General features: G+C 42.8%; 3 protein-coding genes across 3 annotated transcripts; all 3 read right to left on the bottom strand.

Moving 5' to 3' along the window:
* Positions 1–329: 329 nt before the first annotated feature.
* Positions 330–6,194, bottom strand: LOC143100218 (transient receptor potential cation channel subfamily M member 2-like). The gene is made up of 8 exons (XM_076263188.1): positions 6,081–6,194; positions 5,862–5,994; positions 5,581–5,752; positions 4,012–4,192; positions 2,594–2,775; positions 2,009–2,141; positions 1,479–1,560; positions 330–1,359 (listed from the first exon to the last, which is right to left on the bottom strand). The coding sequence occupies exons 1-8, from the start codon at positions 6,152–6,154 to the stop codon at positions 1,264–1,266; spliced, it is 1,053 nt and encodes a 350-aa protein (XP_076119303.1). The 5' UTR covers positions 6,155–6,194; the 3' UTR covers positions 330–1,263.
* LOC143099842 (transient receptor potential cation channel subfamily M member 2-like) lies at positions 6,189–7,753 on the bottom strand. The gene is made up of 5 exons (XM_076262754.1): positions 7,703–7,753; positions 7,391–7,554; positions 6,741–6,806; positions 6,349–6,581; positions 6,189–6,199 (listed from the first exon to the last, which is right to left on the bottom strand). The coding sequence occupies exons 1-5, from the start codon at positions 7,751–7,753 to the stop codon at positions 6,189–6,191; spliced, it is 525 nt and encodes a 174-aa protein (XP_076118869.1).
* A 4,955-nt stretch (positions 7,754–12,708) lies between these two features.
* LOC143099841 (transient receptor potential cation channel subfamily M member 2-like) lies at positions 12,709–20,488 on the bottom strand. Its single transcript, XM_076262753.1, has 4 exons — positions 20,378–20,488; positions 19,333–19,650; positions 17,561–17,638; positions 12,709–12,879 (listed from the first exon to the last, which is right to left on the bottom strand). The coding sequence occupies exons 1-4, from the start codon at positions 20,486–20,488 to the stop codon at positions 12,709–12,711; spliced, it is 678 nt and encodes a 225-aa protein (XP_076118868.1).
* Positions 20,489–21,019: the final 531 nt, after the last annotated feature.

The following is a 21,019-nucleotide window of genomic DNA, read 5'->3' as shown; positions in this document are numbered from 1 at the left end:
GCAGAATTAGTATTAGTAGTTTTAGTACACTGCAGTTGAACTTATAACATCCATTTTGTAGTATACGTTTTTAAAAGTACACATTAAACATACTTTAAAGTCAGTATTTTTTTCTATACTTAATGTACTTTAATCATATTTCTAACATACTAAACTAAAGTATACAACTTTTTGACCTGGGAGATAACATGAGTGACTTAAAAAATAGCCTATCTGTAGGTAGGCTATATATACTCTTTTGACACTTAAATGATGACAAATATTGGTCGGCTTCAGTAAACTGTTTTATTCACTCACAATAGGTTTAGGTTTTGCTGATTAACTTTTGGTTTTAATGTAGAAACAGACATAAGCTGTGGTCTGGGGGATGGGGTATTACAAACAAATCAACGTGAATGTGTTAATGGCGCATAGCCCCGCGCCATCCTTCCCTTTAAATACAACACCCCTGTGTCAACAAGCAGTCCATACCATAGACTGCATACACATTCAAATAACAATGCAATGAGCGTAAGTCTGTTTGAACATGGGAGCGTGCGCATGTCTAAAGTCTCTCTCCCACTCTCGCGGGTAACGCGATTCAAAGCATGTTCATTTGTCAGTGTGAAACAGTGAGAAGGGAGTGTTCACCTTCTCACAAGGACCTTTACTTACTGACTCAGTTAATCATGTATTTGATTTAGGATGTCCTATAAGCTACATAAACATCTTATAGGAACAGGAAGTGGTTGAGCACTGCTATCCCATGCCCACATCCACGGCTGAAGTGCCCTTGAGCAAGGCACCTAACCCCTCACTGCTCCCCGAGCGCCGCTGTAGCAGGCAGCTCACTGCTCCGGGTTAGTGTGTGCTTCACCTCACTGTGTGTTCACTGTGTGCTGTGTGTTTCACTAATTCACGGATTGGGATAAATGGAGAGACCAAATTTCCCTCACGGGATCAAAACAGTATATATACTTATGCCGGTACTTATTCTATGGGGGGGAAAACTATGTCTTCTTAACAACCTCAGCACATAAAAATAGATGTTAGTTGATTTTTTGAGCAATTCATGAAGTAAAATGTCCATTTCGGATTTCAACATAAACACTTAACGGAGTAAAAGACATAAGAAGCCTCTGTTTTCCCTTGCTTCACTATCGTAACATCTAGCCATCTTCAATAAACAATAAACAGAATAAATGTTTCTCTCAGCCAAAGGCCAACTTTGGCTGAAAAAGGTTGAAGACCCCTGATTTAGGAGGGAGGCAGTCTAAAGCCACCTCACTCACACATGGAAGGAGGCTCCTCTTTGGATTGGTAACCTTGGGCTTTTAGGGTGTCCATGATCCATTGCAATGCTTTAGCGGACTGGGAGACCTGCAATACAATGAACATTGGAAAGTTAAGGGGGGGAAATGTGCACAATTCATGCCTCTGGGTACATACAATATTTAACCCTTTAAAAGGAAAAAGGAAGAGAATCAACTGCTCTGAACCTGTTCCTCCAGCTGATCCAGCCGCTTTGCCGTGGTGCCCCGGTCATGCTCTCTCTCCAGCAGTTCTGACATGGAGGCCACCCTGTGGAGCAAGCCACAACAATTCACCTGAGGGCCACTGGGTGTTTACTAAAAGACCGAGTTAGTTATCCTAGTGTCCTTGTACAAAGTTAGTACACATTAAAATGCTGTCATCAAGTAGGTCCTTCTGTAATGTCTGTCAGATTTGTCACATGTTGTTAGACAGACAGATAGACATACAGGCTTACAAACACACCCATACACACTTTCTCATTCTCCTTTCCCTGAAACGATGTGCGCGCACACACGCACGCACACACACACACACACACAAACAACCTGTCTGGTGTTTGATGTTTTGACCAAGTGCCATTTATCAAATATGACTAATTAGAATATCGTAAAAGCAGCGGCGGCGTTACGCCCAGGGATATCCTGTGGCTGATACCACTATCTCTGTTGTGCTTGTCCAGAGAGCATTTCTCCTCTTGGTTCTGTGGGAGCCTTACCGGTCAGCCATGGCCAGGATGCGGTGCTCCATGCTCTCACTCGTCTTCTGGAGCTGTGTGGCCACGTACTTATCCTTCATCCTGGCCTCCCATGACATCAACTCCTCCTCCTCAGTTTTAGACAACCGTTTCCCTACACAGAAACAGACACAAGTACTCTACTAACTTGAATTTGGCATCTACAGTGATTTGAAGTATTTGAACCCATGCTAAAGTTGAAAATAAGGTTGGATATTTCCTCATTTTCTTACTTAAGGCATTAAGATCAATTTCCAAAAGATGATTTTATATTCCTCTTTTTAGTCAACTTTAGCATGGGTTCAAATTATATTATGAGCCTCATATGTCTACACCAAAACCATTGGTAACTTGATTTTAGGTATACATAGATGCTAAATTCAAGTAGAAAAATTACTTCCATAGTGGGTTGGGTCATAAAAAAGCGAGTTCTTTAGCCACAAGTTAAAAGTAATGAGATAAATTAGCCTGACTTGCCAAAATAACGTTTTTCTTTCTTTCTATACGTAGCTGTGCATAAAAGCATCTGATTGGCTGATAAAGTTATCAGGTAAGCGTTGCACTCACTGAACTGCTTGTGCTTCTGGGGGTGCTGGCGCATAACGAAGCGCCTGAACAGGAGGAAGAGGTGGCTGAGGAGGATGAAGGGAGGGGGTAGAGCCGGGCGACTGTGGTACTCCTTAATCAGCTCGTACCTCTGGAACTTCCAGATTTTGTCGGTGTTGTCCTGCACCTGCTGAAATGTGTAGCTGTTGAAGCAGAAACAGTCAAAGCTCCAAAGTTCCATTAGCTTGCTAATCACTGAAGAAATACTTAAGGTTATGGATATAATGAACATTCTGAAAACTAAAGGAACTTCAGTCGCACAGGGTAGGCTACTCAGAAGGTACAGCAAAGAAAAATATTCAAGCAGCAATATCATGTGCTTTTTAGCTCAGAGTGGCCCTAAAAACGCCACCGGCCCACCAGGAATTTGTGAATTCTCCCGACTCTCCTGATTATCACTCCGCTATTGATCAAGGCAACGAGGAGCAGGATAGCAGTGGAAGACTCTCCTGTTGCTGTATCAGCAGATGAGAAGGGCATCAGCGTGCCACTGACTTGGCTAGGCTCATACGTAGGTGAAGGAGAATGCTTAATCGTAGCCAGCTAGTTAAGCAGTAATTCTATGCTTTTGTGAGACAGCACGCCATTTATGAAAGCAGAACTTTCCCTGGCAGACCTTTACAAAATATGACCACTGTAAATCATCATAAATACTATTAACACTAAACACGCCTGGCTCAAGCACACCTGTGTGTGAGCATGGCAGTAGCAGAACCTGACTGTCTCCATGCACTGTTAGCTAATGCACTAAGCTGGAAAGCTGGTCGGATAGCCCTAAATCTCTGTTTTTTAAGACTGATGTCCACAGGAAATGCCATTTTTGTTCATAAACATAGCAAAGTGTTTTGGGCAAATTATGGCCATGTCCATTTCCCCCGTGGGTTAAATGTTTTCATGCAGATGTCCGGATAATAAATGAGGTAATTGATCATGCATGTGTGTTTTAGTCATAATGTAGCCCCTATTCTCTGACAGAAAGTGTGCCGAAATTTCACATTTACTTGACAGTATTTATTTTCAGTATTTTTTATTTTTTTTTCTTGACAGTATTTACAAAATTTTCCTGGGGGTAACACACCCGAACCCCTACTGAGTTTTAGGCTAAGCCCGAATGTTTTGAACTCAATACTGAAGACAAAGTAACACCCCTGGAGATGGGCAGCGAGGCATGAAATTTACTTACAGAAATATCAATCATTACATCTATCAATACAACGTTTTAATTAAATGTTTTAATTAAATCTCTCAAGGAAATAATATCACAGGCTGCGCAGAGCCTGCCAACAGAGAAAGTATGTAGTGTGTGTGTGTGCACTGTGGTTCAGGTGACAGGTCAAGAAGTGGGAAGCAGATGCTTCTTATGAGAAGAGTGAACTCACTTGAAGATGGCAATGAGGAGGTTGAGGAGCAGGATGTTGGCAAAGAGAAGGTAAACACATAGCATGATGATGGTCAGCCACTCGGGAATCGCTGGCATTTGGTTGGCATTGAGCATAGGGCATTTTGGTAGCATCGGGTCAGTGCCATTCACAGTGCAGGTGGACATATCAAACTCAGCTTCTAGATGGTTAGGGTACATTTTGTACATGTATCGTATTAACATTTGTAAAAAACATTTGTAAAAAAATAAAAATCGACATGTGTAGTAATTTCGCTGGATGAATATTGTTATAGAAATGAACAGCCTAGCTATGTATATTCTTTATATATTCCTTTGCATACAATGTTTGCAACCTTCCCCTTAAACTGTGTTTAAACTAGATGTACCGCAGAGCGGTACAAAATATGAGCGCCGCCCAGTACAGCACATTTTTTTCACAAAAATAAATCACGCTGAAAGGCCTATATGATTCTAACTGTCGCACTAAATTGCATTATCCACACTCAATTCTCACTGGTATCTTCTAGACAACAAGTACCAAAACATGATTAGTTCATAGATTTCACATGTAAAATTCATTTTATACAACCCCACCCCCATCTTGCCTGTTCATAATTCTGAGAAATTCTTGAATTGTGTGCATGTGTGCGTGTACATGTTTATGTTTATGTGTGTGTGTGTGTGTGTGTGTGTGCGTGCTTGTGTGTGTGCCTGCGTACAGTATGTGCCTGTGTTTGTGCATATGCATGCATGCGTACATATGTCTACTGTGTGAGTATGTGTCATACGTATGATTACTGTGAATGTATGTGTGCGTGTGTATCTGTTTATGCACATGTGTGCATATGGAATGGGTTAACATGACCCCTGAAGGCAAACATTCGAAAAAAATTGGTCATCCTAGGCCCTACTTCTCAAGATATTCACAGAAAACTGTGTCTGCCCCACCCTTCGGGGGGTCCAGTCCAGCGGGGGGGCTACAGATCAAAACGAAAATCGATGGTTCCATGCTATCCATGTGGGGTTACATGCCCACCAAGTTTCGTGTACCTTGGTCTTTCAGTGTCCCGGGAATCCTTGTTGGTGTAGGTCACTAAATGTACACATAAATTATTTTATTGTAAGGCCCCCCATGAACGAAAGTTCACAAAACTTGGCATGCATTCGGAGGGTGTCATAATGATCCTACACTTTCAATTTCGTGCAGTTTTGACCATGTCAGCCAGAGATATAGAGATGCTTTTTAATTTTTAACTAGGTGGCGCTATACATGAAATAAGTGGTAATGGGATAGGTTGACATGCCCCCTTAAGACCAACATACGAAAAAAAGGTGGACCTCCTACTGTAGGCCCTACGGGGGCTACAGCAAAACGATGGTTCCATGCTATCCATGTGGGGTTACATGCCTACCAAGTTTTGTGTACCCCGGTCTTTCAGTGTCTCGGGAATCCTTGACGGAAATTTGCACATGCGAAAAAGAAAAGAAATAAAGAAAAGAAAAAAAATCTGACTAAACCTATACGACCGCCGCTTCGCTGTCATAATAACATCTGAATATGACTCACTGTCATTGTTGGTTGGGAAATTGCCGAATATGATGAGGTAGGGCTCATACACAGCTCCTCTGAAGATCCAGTCCAGTCTCTCCTCGTTGTGGATCAGAATGCCCTGTTTAGCCACCCCATAGGCCACCACCCAGATACTGAGCATGATCATGAAGAAGAATAGGTCCATCATCTGGAGAGAGGGACAAACTAGCACACATGAGCCATCTGCTGTCGCTCACAGAGAGAAAAGAAAGTAAAATGGGATGTCTTGCATGTTTCAAGCCAGTTCTGATACCCACCATCCGTTTGACAATGATGATTTTTGGGCCCAGGGTCCTGCTGATGGTAAAGATGGCCATGAGTCGCAGAGAGAAGATGATGAAATCGATGCAGAAGATGACCTTTCCCGCATAAAATGCACTGCTGATCCACCTGCAGGGGAGAGCAAAGGATTCTGGGTAGTGACTTTTAAAAGTAATATTACTGAATGATCAACATTCTGAAGACTCGAATCCAACCTGCAGCCAAGACCAGCGATGAAGAGCAGGATGGAAGCCATGTCTAGAATGTTCCACCAGTCATTCATATACATCCTGGCTTTCTTTCGAAACCCAAATCCATTCGGATCATCGAAAAGCTAAAGCGTAGGAAGATTGACAAAGTAGATAAAAGCAAGAGATCAGCAGGACTCAGTATACAGGAAAAATAATAATTCACAATATTGGCTGTTGTATTTATTGATAAAGAGGAGCAAGAAATAACATGAGAAAGAAACAACTTGGTTACGTCTTACCTGTCTGACCTCCTCAAACACTAAAGAGGTCACCCAGACGTAGAGCAGCCACTCCCTCCATGACGGCGTGGGCTGGAAGTCGATCATCAGCACGATGGAGAAGAGCAACAGGAACCCAAAGTAGGAGATGATGTTCCAGAAGAACTTCACCTGTGGGGCTAAGTAGAAGTAGAACTGCCTGGCTCGGCAGCTCAGCGGCTTCAGCTGGTCACTGTCCTGAGGATCGCTGGAGGAGCAGAGGTCTCTCAGTAAAGTTGTTACAAACAAACAGTCTCCAGTAGCAAACAGCACAAAGCAAATAACTGATCCCAGCATATATTAGCATAGGTGAGTTCCCGAGTGCATTTGATTTAACTCTGAGCTCTGTGGCTCGTCTTGTTCTCACCAGATATCGGCCAAGCTTGCTGTCTTCTCATTCATCATGGCCTCCCTCTCAGTGTCCTTGTCACATCTAGAAACAGAAAGGCTTTATCAGTTCATCAGAGTTTCGGGTTGTATTTTTATTTTTGATCATGAGCATTGAGGGGAAGGGGGGGGGGGGGCACCTCACCTCACTTCACTTTTACAGACCTGCCAACCTTAAAGACATGTTTTGAGTAGCACCTCAAGCCGAGAAAAAAAAAAATGCTATGAATGTGATTTCACAACTATGAATGTGATTTCATGTTAAGCTCACCTCATCAAGTCTTTTATTTAACTGACCGAGGGCAAAAGAAAAAATAGCAAAATTTTTTCTTTCTCTCTGTATCTTAGCCTCGCATGAAATAGATTTGAAGGAGATTCTAATTCACACGCTCAAGGAGAAGTTGCATGTCTACTACATTTTTGCGTAATTGTAAGTAATAAATCATAGCGTACTTTGATGTGAGAATTGTTGGTTGCTACGCAAATGCCTACAGGTTGGCAGGTCTGCTTTTATTAGTTATTCATGTTTTATTTTGAATAGGTGTTCAACATCAACATTGAATATGGATTTAATTAAAAACAAAAAATCTTTATGTCAGGGAGAGAACTCAGTTAGGGGGACACAGTGACCTTTTTGGACGGGCCTGGCCCCGTAAGGCCCTCCCATGATGCTGACTCTGCCTATAGGTTATGAAGTCGGTGTAGATGAGTGGGAAGAACAGCATGCAGAGGAGGATCTTCCAAAAAGGGGTGTCCACAGCCAGCTTTCCAAACCAGATCTGGGTGAGAAGAGCCTGAGGCAGAAATACGACCTTATGTCCGACCAACAGGCCACAGACACATGCCCTACTTTCTTAAAGTAAAGGTCACATGATATCCTTCAATGAAAGAGAGAGAGAGAGAGCGACCCACACACACACATCGACAGGACAGAAAACCTACCTGAACCCCTGAGTGTGCCACAAAGCTCTTGTCGTCTGCCCGCACTGCCATGTGTAGACATGTGGTTTCGCCCCAAGATGGTGAGATTCGGATCAGAAGTGTCTGGGCTCGCTGGTCATTCTCGCTATGGCACTCACTGAACACACCTGGGATACCAGTGTGTATGTGTGTGAGTGTGTTTGTGACAGAGAGACAAAAGTAGGGATGCACCGATCCGACTTTTTCAGTCTTGATACCGATACCGATGCTTTGTGTATCGGTCGATACCCGATACCGATCCGATACTATAGTTAAATTAATAAATCATCATGTGGAAAAGACTAAAGGCATTAGGCCTGATTTAAAAATTCTTTCCCTAACTAAACATCAATTTCCTAGGACAAAATCTAACAAAATAACAATTAGATATAAATGTAATGTATTATTATTATTATTATTATTACTACTATTAGTATAAAAAAAATAAACAATTGTGCAACAGCAGCAACTTGGACCAGCATTCAAATTCAAGTTCACAGTTACTACTAAATAACTAGATGTACCGCATAGATATCATACATACAGTACAACAATTATCAGCTGATTTTGTCCTTGAATGGAGGAGAAAGGCTCAATGAATGCCTATGTCTGTGCCGAATCATTTCAACAATAGTAAATGCAACTGTATAAGTCATAATCAGGGGCGATTCTAGACCTAGAGCTTTGCTGGGGCACAGGCCCCCAACTCCCAATACATAAAAAAAAACATTTAAATGTGCGCGCGATATGAAATAAATGGCTTTTACGTCTAGCCCCCATCATGTCCTCATCCATTTCTTGCCTGTCTCTCTCCTCCTCCTCCTGCCTGGTACTGGACTGCCCAGCCTGTGCTCTTTCTCCCCTCTCTTCTTTTTGACCTTCTTCTCCTCCTCCTTCTCCAGCACTCTCTCCCTCAATTGTTGTAGCAGCCACTGCAGCAACATCCAAACACATAGGCATAAGTAGGCCTACTGTATACTCAATTTAATAGGCTTTCCTACACAAGGGAAGCTTATTTTTAGTCAAAATTGAGATATACTTCCCTCCCAGGCAAGGGTCCTGTAGTCATCCTGGCAATACTGCAGTTCTTTGTAGCTTAAATAGCCTACTAAAGCCTTCATACTGACTTTTGGTGATAATTTGCAAATGTAGCCTAATAATCTAATAAAATAGATTATTATAGGCTACATTTACAAATGCAGCAAACTTATTTAAGTTTGCCATTAAACCATTGATCAAATCACAGCACTGGCTATTACCAGTATAAATGTTACCTTTAAGGTGGGCAATTATCATACCTCCCTCGTCCTCCTCATCTCTCCTCACTGTTCCTTTCCCTCTGCCTCTGTTCAGGAAGAATTGTCTGATGTCCATCTCTGAATAGTTTATCAGAAGGCTATGTTTAGTTTTACAGTAGGACAGCTTCACAAACAGTATAGGCTACTTTTACAGGACTATAAATCATTATTAATTGTCCGCATGTGTGTGCATGCAGCCTACACATGGTGTGAGTGTGTGTGTGAGGGAGAAAGCACAAGCTGGTAAACTGTTGCTAAATTTAGGCTACGACGCTAAGCATTGAAAAACAGATGCTAATTATGTGGGCAACATTCTCTAACAGCAATCAACTTGTCATTTTTTCTGTCAAACAAGTTGTGAATTTGTTGTAACATTAAAACGGGACGACTTACTCTGTGCTCAAAGTAATATGACGAGCTCCAGGACGAAATACTCGGAAGAATCATGTGAACGATTTTCATTGGTTCTTGCGTTCAATCTTACCCAACTACAGAGGTGCTATTTCCTGATTGGCTAGTATGGCCCCTTTCTTTGTCCTTGTTTTTTTTATTGGCTGGTAAGTGACAGGCTCGAGTCATGACTAAAGCCACGGAGATGCGCTCACTCATGAATGACGTTTCCAGCGAGAGCAGCGTTAGAATTTTACTGGGGCACTGGAGACTTTTACTAAGGCACGTGCCCCAGTGAATAAGGTCTAGTGACGCCCCTGGTCATAATACATTTCAGAACTTTTACTTTGATACTTAAGTACATTTGAAGGTAAGTACTTTTGTACTTCCACTCAAGTGGAAATGTAAAAGGAGGACTTTTACTTTTACTGGAGTAACATTTGACCATGACAGGATTTGTGTACTTCGTCCACCACTGTTGCTAACAGACCGCTGTCAAGGAAAATATTTTTGGTGCTTCTTATTCATGTCTTTTATATCACTCCACAAGTAGTTCGGTCACTTCTTCATTCAAGAGTGAAAGCAGACGGTTGATCAGCTGTGTTCTAAAGAATATTTGATTCAAGTTCAGCGTATGTTGTGAACTATGTGTTTCTCAGCCAAAGCCACAACAAAACGGTAACCAATAAATGTAAAGAGATATATCGTGGAGTTTATTTTTTGCTTTGGCAAGTAGCCGTATAATAAGCAGGATAATAATGTATGTGACAGGGACTCAATTAAACCTACACACTACTGTACCAATGTGCACTCAATTAGCCCTACACACCACATTAAATATATGCCTACTGTAAGTTTAATAGTTTAAAAATCAATATGAAGTATTCAAATTACTAAATATGTTTAGCTACTAGTAATTATGCAGATTATAAAATACTATACATTATTAACAAAATATATACACTTTATATGAATTCCAAAATATATGAAATAGAAACATATGACATAAGCCATAGATGTACGTGTGTGTTTGTGTGTATGTGGAGAGAGTCAAGCGGAATCTAGGATGGCCACTTGTGTGAATAATCACACTATATTCAATATAACTGATGACCTCAAGGTGGTGGGGGCTCCCAAATCAAATAAATGTTTTAAAAAGTATCGAAGAAGTATCGAAATCTTGACTTGGTATCGATATTGAAACAATATTTTTGGTATCGTGACAACACTACGTTCTATACATTATCCCTTACATAGATTTCATATCTAAAATGAAACATGCAGCTCAGAGGAAGCGACTTCTGCATCAAGAGTTCCCCAAAAAGCAATGCTATTGTAGCACAATGCTAAAGTGGGCATGAAGCATGAGCTCACCAGCATGAAATGCAAAAGATTGAGAACATTGTTTATGGCATTACCAATGGCCTGTCTCTCATAGTGGTTGGCAAGTTCTCCCATGTGGTAGGCATCATCTTCATCATTATTCTTGGACACCTGTGCCAGCTTTTTCAGAATTTTGCTGGCTGCCAAGGCAGCAGTTGTGCTGTCTCTACACTGTGAAAACAGCACAACGTTTCCATTGATACTGAACATACAACATGAACAACGGTTTTAGTTAATGAAACACTTGCTCAAATGGTTAATGGAAAATAAAGCATGCAGGCAGTAAAGATAACAGGGACAGTTTGTTTAAGCCAGTATGTTAAATTCATAAAAAACTCTCATGAACTGCATTCCCTGTGTTGATGCTATAACATATGTCTGCCATGTGCACGTTCAGTTTAATTATTAAAATACTTGCCTATACTATGAGGGTTATGAAAATATATAAGCAAATTAAAACAAATGCTGATATCTATGCTGGATAAATCTGAAACAAATTCCACTTCAGTATGTCCATTTCAGTCCACCAAACACATACATGTGACTCCCTTTCTCACAAGTCAATTGCCCAGTTTTCATGTGAAATCATCTAAATCAGGGATGGGCAACTTTTATGGTAGAGAGGGCCACAAAATGTTGTTGTCGCTGTCAGAGGGCCAGATGTGACCGCGCAGGTCCACTACTGGGAAATCAGGAGTATTGAAAATATATACAGCCTATGTCTGCACAGTTTATTAAACCAACATGCATTAATGTAATATTTTCTATACTCAAATGCATTTTTAATATTGCTTCTATTCACCAATAAACTCGAAATAAACAAAAAATATTACACATTCACAATAAACCTTTTCCTCACTGTAATGGGTAATAGTGGCTCTTGTAAAAAAGCTGTTGTAAAAGTGTATCTTTACCAGGGTTCCCACTCTAAGTCAAATATAAAATTCCAAGACTTTTCCCTGACAAAAATCCTGAATTTCTGTGACCAATCGGGAAATAAAAACATGTGCATTGAAAAAAACAGGTAGGGCTAACTACAACCACTTAAAGCGATGGTTCGGAGTAATTTCACCCTAGGGTCCTTTGCACCATGACCCGAGCCAAACACCCTCCTAGAACCTGTTTTCCCTTGGTCGAACCCTGGTCGAGTAGCCCTGTCAGAAACAAATGACTTTCTGCAGGCGTAATGGAACCAACTTTTTTTTTTTTTGAAGTATATTTTTTGGCCTTTTTGGATTTATTCAGATAGGACAGTGAAGATAGATAGGAAGCGAGTGGGAGAGAGAGAGAGAGATGGGGTGGGGTTGGTAAATGACCGCAGGTCGGATTCGAACCTGGGTCCCCTTGGGCACTTGGACCCGTACATGGTATGGGCGCTGTAGCCTGTTGCGCCACAGCACCCCCAGGAACCAACTTAGTATCTCATAAATTATCCCACTAATAATGCCCTGAATGGTAAGTACACCAGGAGTTTATTTAAATAACACTAGCCTGACGGATGCTACTATCTGCTACTATCTACCGCTGCGTCGACGCTACTTCCGTGATTTTGGAAAAGCCTGTAAAAGTCCTGGCAGGAAGCGATTACATCAAAGTTTTTTGGTATATACAGTTTTATAATATTTTTTTTCAGAAGTGTTTACAACTTAGTGTTAACTAATAATTGTTGCAAACTGGTACTACGAACAAAATATTAGTGCTTTCCTGGATCTACATCCTTATGCATGCTTCTTGCCAAGACTTTTACGGGCTTTTCCCATCGTACAGCGTTCAAACAGCCCTTGGGCTTAACATATTCAGGACTTATTTGCACGCTTGGCTGGTAAGGTAATTTTTTCAAAGGTGGACTTCATCCTCGGTTATCACCAGGTGCTGCTGCATCCACAGGACGTTCCCAAGACTGCCGTCATCACTCCTTTAGGTTTGTTTGAGTTCCTCCGCATACCATTTGGGTAAAAAAACGCCGCCCAGACATTCCAGCAACTCATGGACAGTGTTCTGCGTGACTGGACGTTCGTTTTTGTGTACTTGGATAACATCCTTGTGGCTAGTACTTTCAAGGTTGAACACCTGGCGCACCTCAGGGTTCTGTTTCAGGATTCGGGATCAAGGACTGATCATCAACACAGCAAAGTGCCATTTTGGTTTGTCTGCCATTGATTTCCTTGGCCACCATGTCACGACCGAGGGGGCGGCTCTGCTCGCTGCTAAGGTGGAGGCCATTGGCCTGTTCCCGCGACCAGCCATGGTCAGGGCCCTATAGGAATTCCTAGGCATGTCCGTGACTGGGCCGCCACCTGCCTTGAATGTCAGCAGGTCAGGGTGCACCGTCTCTCCAAAGCCCCTCTGGAAACTTTTCACGTCTCTGAGAAACGTTTCGAACATAGAAAAAGAAAGAAAGAATAAAGCGCTATACTAGGCCTACAGGAAACCAACACGCATCAGAAATGTAATCAAACGTAACTAACGCACAAATTAGTGACCTATGGTTCCAGAGTAGCCTACCCCTGAGTGGTTTGTCCTGGTGATTTTCCGTTTTTCGTTAGTGGCGTGCGCTATCAAAAGCTTCCATTTACTGCACCCTACTGCGGTGAGGTAGGGCTGTCAACAATATCGCAAAAGCTACCGGTACAATTTTCACAAAACTTATTGGAAAGGTGTAGCACAGGCTAAGGAAATCCCATACATTTTTGGAGCCGATCAGACTGAAAGGGAACATTTTCTATATTGTAGCCTATTCTCGTAATGATAGCGAAAGTGAAACGTTTTATTTTAAATGATGAATTTGTGCAAGCATGTGTCATTTCTTTCACGTCTACATACAGTACAACATAACTAATGCTAACATAAATAATGCATTCATATGCTAACATAAATAATGCATTCATATGCTAGTAGTAATGCCAGAAATTACCGTTTATAGGCCTCTTAGAAATGATTGTTGCATCTTGCATATTATTTAGATGCGCACTCAATCGCGCATCCATGCAGGCAAAACGTGATCAAATGTGGCGACAGCACACAAGTTGGAAAAAACGTTTACAATGTGATGATAGCCTACAGTTAATGTGACAAAGAAAGGAATTTGCACCTCCATTCACCAATTAAAGGCTGTAGTAGGCCTAGTGTTTCTACATGTTGGCACAAAACGTCATTTCTGTCAGAAGCCAGTCTAAAAATGCATACAGGGGTAACATGAAGTGAGTCAGACAGAAGAGGGGCCTGTCTTAGTAGCCTATTCCTGAATCCTGTCCCTTTCAAACTATGTTAAAATTGTGTGATTAGCCGCCAGCATAATAAAATCTAAATTAAAAGACAAAATCTTATTAGGCCAAACCTATGAGTCTAAGCCTTAGTTTAATCTTCAGGTGTAAGTAATAAGTCAAAGAACCACATTCTGTGTAATATAGAGGTTATCATAAGATACTCTAGTTTGTAATTTCTTTTAAAGTATACATTTTGAACACAAATGGAGTCACGGGTCCAGGGATGGATTACTGAATGGGCTTACTGGGCCCAAGAGCTCAGGGGGCCCTGAAGCCCAAGCCTCTGTGTGAAGTTGCTTCTTCTCCACCCTTCTCTTTTCACAAAACTCACCAGAAGTCATCTGGTGGGGCATTTTTTTAAAAATAAAAAAATCTTCCGAGGTAGAATGCCTCAGGACCCCTCTATCTGAAGGGGGGGGGGGCATCTGTGCCCAGGGGTTCATAATCCATCCATGCCATGCCTATGTCCGTCAAAAGTTTGGAATACCCTAATTGACTGACCTAACTAACGACTTGTTTGTGATTTTTAATAATATTTTTGCATGGTAGGAAATGTATTGAAATTCTGTTTGGGGTCCCTCAGACCCCACCACAGATTTGGTCCCCCTGTAGATAACCCTGTTAAATAAGTGTGTTTTCATACTATGTGTTTTATACTTTTATAGCTTGTTTATACAAAGTAATACTAAACTTATAAAAGGGACAAAGGACTTTTATTGAGCACTTCACTTCAAAGGACTTTTATTTTGACATGATCCTACCATGCTCTTCTACGGAAGGAAGCTGCCTGTGTCAGAACAAACAGTACTGTGAAGCTGAATGGAATGTGAAGCTGGAACTGAATGCATGTTAAGATATTGTAACGTCGGCGCATAAAGACTGTGTTAGCGTTCTCCAGCGAAAGGCATGCTGGGACACGAGGGTGAACATTTGGGGGGTTTATGTCGTTATTCTCCTAAGTTATAAGTGTAATGTTAGCGTCTTTATTGTGACATGTTTCCCTTTTAGTTCTCCCTCGTGTGTGATCCTTTTTGTGTGGGGGGCTGCGACCTCCCCTGTATGTGTGTAGTGTGTGTCTGCTTGACCTGCCCCGTGTGTATTGTGTTCTGTGTCTTAGTCTTGGTCTGTGTCCCTGCCCTCGTTCCTGAGTAATAAAGCTTGCTTTGAACTACTCTTGGCGTCCTGAAACCTTTGAACGCTACATTGGTGTCAGAAGCGACTTTCGAACATGGCCTCCACTCAGCGGGAGAAGCTGGGAGCGGGAGACCTCATCACTGGGTGGAGGCCCACGCAAGAGGATCCAGAGAGAGCCCTTGTCAGGGCTACTAAAAAGCTCGAGGCCTTCTATCGTGACTGCCGCCGGAGGAGAGGAGCTGTTACCGGGACCTGCCTGCTGCCATGGGAGGAGATCTGGCCGGAAGAAGCGGTCGCGGAGAAGACGACGCTGGCCTGGGCGCTGACTCCACGGCGAGCCGCGACGCGTGAGCAGAGCCGAGGGAGTGCGGCGAGGAAGAGGTTCTTAGTCGATGGACGGTTGGCGGAGCCGCTGAGGGCAGCGAACTCACGACGGTGGGGCAGCTTCGACGGAAAGGCTCTCTAGAGTGTGACTGTTTCGTGTGTGCTTTAACTTTTGGGTGCGTGTGAGGGGCACCGTGCAGTGCTAGGCGCTAGTTCTAGTTGGCCTGTTGGCCGGCGCCTTTTAAAAAAAAAAAAGAAAAAAAAGTTCGTTGTGTGGAGTTCGATAGCACGACCATCTCGGGGGTCGTGCCTTCGCCGAGGCCGCGAAGGAGTGGAACGGGCCGGGAACAGAGCAGTACGGCTCTGCGAGATGGCAACACGAGGAGGGACGCCGAAGACGGTAGCTGCAGCGGGAGAGCTCAGCGCGGTCCGGTTGCTGTGGAGTCGGTGCCTGTCTGTCCCGGTCGGCGACTCGACGGAGCGGAGTGGCGTTGGTGCAGCTTCATCTGGCCCCCCTCGAACCCCGGTGCTTGGTACAGTGTCGACGGTTGTAAGGCCACCTAGGGCCCCGTCTGGAGAGGAGGAGTGCCGTGGTGACACGCCGCGGAAAGTGCAGCCTGAGGGCGGCTGCTGAGAGGGAGCTGGTGACGAGCGGGTCGGCCACGTGGCTGCTAGCACGCCCGAACTGGATTGCTAGCAGCGTGGCGCCCCGTTGAGTGAGCTCCTGCGGCGCGTGCACCCCACGTGAGTTGGCGGAACTGTCGCACTGAACTGAGTGGCGGGCGACGCGCGCCGACGTTAGCATGTGGCTACCTCGTGGGCATTGCCGAGGACGGCAATGGCTTGTTGGGGGAGCTGTGTAACGTCGGCGCATAAAGACTGTGTTAGCGTTCTCCAGCGAAAGGCATGCTGGGACACGAGGGTGAACATTTGGGGGGTTTATGTCGTTATTCTCCTAAGTTATAAGTGTAATGTTAGCGTCTTTATTGTGACATGTTTCCCTTTTAGTTCTCCCTCGTGTGTGATCCTTTTTGTGTGGGGGGCTGCGACCTCCCCTGTATGTGTGTAGTGTGTGTCTGCTTGACCTGCCCCGTGTGTATTGTGTTCTGTGTCTTAGTCTTGGTCTGTGTCCCTGCCCTCGTTCCTGAGTAATAAAGCTTGCTTTGAACTACTCTTGGCGTCCTGAAACCTTTGAACGCTACAATATGTTATAGTTTAAAGAAAAGTTTGCTCCTTTACTGGAGAGTTGACAAGCTCTTACGGTGTTTGCAGGTGTTTACAAGTGTTAAAGAGTTTATGAAGTTATTAGTCTACGTATTACGTTGTTACACGGCTTTACTCACTTCTGTGTAGGCTAATAAACCAAAGTGAACTTCGTGCAACATCAGTCTTCGAGCCATCTTTCAGTAGAGGTAGCTACACCCCCCCAATGTTGACATCATGACTACGGCCTTGCGAAGCATAGCCTACTAAACACATAAGATCAGCTGTTTCCCACCTGGTCTGAACCTTTACCATCTTGTCTACGAGTTTTCTTTACCAACCGCTCTCTGTCTCTTCCTCGCTCGCTAGTGAAGAAAGCTTGACTCCAATGTTTTATATAGCAAGCGCCCCTATCAGTAGACCGTATCATTACAATAAGGATCCTGTTAAGACGTGGTAAAAACCAAGTGAAACGTACATTTAATGACATTTACAAATGGGCTGCCAGTTGCCTATCCCTGATCTAAATGGTTTCGTTATGATAGTGGAAGACATGAAAACAGAACTATACTGATTTGACAGTTTGTGTTGAACTCAATCTATTCAGCAAACAGTTATAGTGTGCACATCCCACCTTCTGGCAGGTGCAGGACAAAAGAAAACTATACTCAATTGAAAAAATATAATGTCCGCAACGCTGCTTTTGACTCCCAATTATTTAATGCAACGTTTCGAAACGTTGCATTAAATAATTGGGAGTCAAAAGCAGTGTTGCGGACATTGTACTCAACCTATTCCCTTATATTACAGACCACAGTGGTGTGTTTGCTGTTGTTCTGTACCTGTTCCCAGGCAATCTGGGCCAGCTCTCTGTTATTCTGCAGAATGGCCCACAGGAAAAAGTCTCTCCCAGGGTCTCTCTAAGGGACAAGACAGTTAACAGTTTTTTTGACACTCAGAATTAAGAAATTTTGAAGCCCCTAAAGGAATATGTGCAATTTTTTCAAGTTTCTGGTGCGCACCAGGGGCCTCATTTATAAAAAACACTCTTAATTTGATTTTAGATAATTTCTGAAATGATCGTACATGTGATTATCTTCCAGATGTGCCATTTATAAATCACAAATAAACGTGAACTTGTGCACAGCCCAATGGTTTTAGGTCTCCACCTTGTAAACACCCTTTCATCAATATCACTAGCATACAGTGTTGCCACAGTTACCTTGAAAAAGTAATCTGATTACTTTTGATTTTAAAAGTAACTAAGTTAGATTAATATGTTACAGTAACAGTTACATTTAACAGCTGCCGACAATGCCCCTGCCGTCTCAACATAAAAATGACAACTGGATTTGCCAATACTCACTATTGGAAGTGCATTTTAAGTCATGTACAGTAACATGGGACATTCCAACCTGAAAAAGGTAATTTCAGGGAGGTATCTTGACGCCGCACAACCCCCCCCCCCCCCCCCCAACACACACACACACACTTTAGCCTACTTAGATACTGAAATACAGATGAATATGTTTGTCTTAGATACTGAAATACAGATGATATTTTCGGAATTTCTTGTCAGTACACCAAATAAGGAAGGCCTATAGATAGAAATTGTGATAATAAAATAGACTTTGGTAGTTTGGGCTTTTCATGTAGCCTTGGCAACTAGCCATTTAGTATAGACCTGAATAATATGCAAATGAAATGACACTTGTTGAACTCACCTCAACAAGTTTTTTGCATTTTGCATCATTTAACCCGCCATGGGCAATGCTAAGTCATCTGATTGGTTGATTTAGTGAAACAGGCCAATAAGGATGCTCTCTGTCTTGAATGCGCTTCAGGCAGGCTCTCTCCGTTGTGTGCATGCTACACTCGGATGCACACACGATTTAAAGTTTCGGTCTCGTGTGCACACTCTTGCGCTACATTTCGGGAGATATCTAGAGACGGCAGATTTGACATGGAACTATACTCTCATTCAGGCGTAACAATTTCTATTTTCAGGTGCTGTGTGATATCATTGTGTTGCTGCGCCCATAGTGTTCTTTGATTATTACGCTGGATTGAGAGTATAGTTCCATGTCAAATCAGCCTAGAAAATTGCCACGTTTTATTTTCCGTTGGTCTTATTACACTTTCTAACTTGAGAGGAGACAAGTTTTAAACAGGAAAATTACCGGAAATCTTAGTCAGTTTTAAATGTGATGCTAGCAGGGGAAATGCTAATGGTCTAATCCAATTCAATGATCTATGCTAGGCTGGGGCTAAAAGCGGTATCGCCAGACTCAGAAAACGGCTGGATGAACTGGAGAAAATCAATTGTTTAACTCAAGGGGAGGTGGAAAATTAGTGTAATTCCCCAAATGGTGAAATATCCCTTGTTCACGTGCTGTCAGTTTGAATAACTAATTATGGCATTAGATAGTTTCCTGTGCTCACCAGCAACTTTTGCATGCTCACCAAAAACTTTTGTGTGTGCAACGAATTTTCATTTTTTTTTTTTATGCAGGTCCCTTTAGGGGCCCCATAACAAACCTCGCACACACTGTGCATCCATTATCTAAATCAATTACCCTTATTTTTCATTCATCTCCAGACACTTCAGACTTACAATCACAGTGTTGTGGTCTTCGTCGGCCATATTGATGACCTTCCCCAAGGGCGACGAGTAGATTGGCTGGGTGAATCTACCCAGTAACTGGCGCACCATCACGGCCACCGCGGGCAGCGACACCCTCTGCTGGCACCCTTTGTTACCCTGCAGCCGCCTGAGGAAGAGGCAGTCGGGCATGTTGGTGTAGAGCTCGCGCAGCTTCTCTTCTCGGGACAGGAACTGGGGGATGCTCACACCATTCTTCAGCAGCAGCCGCACAAACTCCGACTTGTGGTTCACCAGGGCCAAGGACATGGCCTTGTGCAGGTCGCCGGACTGCAAAGAGAAGAGAGGGAAAATCCATGGGGCATGCAAACTAGTGAGACTTCAATTGTTCCACTAGTTAACTAGTGGACAAAAACGGTCAGCTTGTTTGTGTTTTTAGGTGTAACTAGTTAACTAGTGAACAAAATATGCATGCCAATAGTTAACTAGTAAGGCCCACAACACCCTCACTAGTAAACCAGGGGGTATTTTGGCCTTTACATGTTAACAAGTGACCATTTTGGCATCTTACTAGTTAACTAGTTGGGCTGAAATGGCCTTCACTAGTTAACTAGTGGGCGTTTTGGGGCACACTAGTAAACTAGTGACACTTTTTGCACCTCACTAGTTAACTAGTCGAATGGAAATTGCCATCACTAATTCACTAGTGGGTGTTTTGGTGCGCACTAGTAAACTAGTGAGCAGTTCACTTCACTAGTTTACATGTAAGTGTCACATTGAAGCCACTAGTTTACTAGTTAAAGTTTCTTTTGGCCAGCATGTTAACTTGTGTGCCACATGCAAATGTTGTGGGTTAGGGTCAATTAACTTTCAGACATTACCAAAACATTCAAAAAGATAACCACACATAATGCTAGCAATAAATAAACTACACAAAGACATTTGGGCATAAACACAAAAGAATCCAACCAGAAAGCTCCAGACAATAAACACAAAAAGGCTCTTCCTTCCCCAATGGCAAAGACGTGAAATGGATGTGGCCATAGATAATTTAAACCAGCGGAACGTGCCGCTCTGTCTTGACAATCAGGAAGTCCGTCCGGACCAAATGCCATGATGCACACAGCTCCCGGAGTCGGCCACACTCAAACAGGAACGCCACAAACATGGTAAATCAACGAAATGTGTTAAATAACAAACTCTAACTAATTAACAACAGAACACAAATGTGTGAGCGTTTATGAAAAATCAACATAAGATTTAATGAAAAAGGGAGCGTTAGTGCGTTCGGTGTTGACCATCACAGAGCCTATAGAAAGCCTCAATTTCCAGAGTTCTCCGCCTCCTAATTTTAATTCTGCGCCACTAGCTGACTAGTGTGAATTTAGGCTTGAACTAGTTTACTAGTATACATTTATGACCTCACTAGTTAACTAGTTTGGACAAAGGATGCATCAACTAGTTAACTAGTTAGCCTGCTGCCATCACCTTAGCCATTTATGGTTCACTAGTTAACTAGTGACATTGACCTACTCCAACTAGTTAACTAGTGAGGAGTTTTGCCTTCTCTAGTAAACATGTGCACATTTTTGGCTGTCACTAGTGAAACCCAAAAGCCTTCGACTAGCTGACTGGTATGCATTTTGGCCTTTACTAGTTAACTAGTGGACATTTCCGGCTCTCACTAGTTAATTAGTGA

The sequence above is a fragment of the Alosa pseudoharengus genome, unplaced genomic scaffold, assembly GCF_046254945.1.
Source record: "Alosa pseudoharengus isolate Yale_2024_CS ecotype anadromous, Long Island Sound unplaced genomic scaffold, YU_APseudo_1.1 YU_APseudo_1.1_scf_3, whole genome shotgun sequence".
NCBI lineage: Eukaryota > Metazoa > Chordata > Actinopteri > Clupeiformes > Clupeidae > Alosa > Alosa pseudoharengus.
Note: the sequence above shows the minus strand (reverse complement) of the source record. Positions and strands in the feature narration are given on the sequence as shown.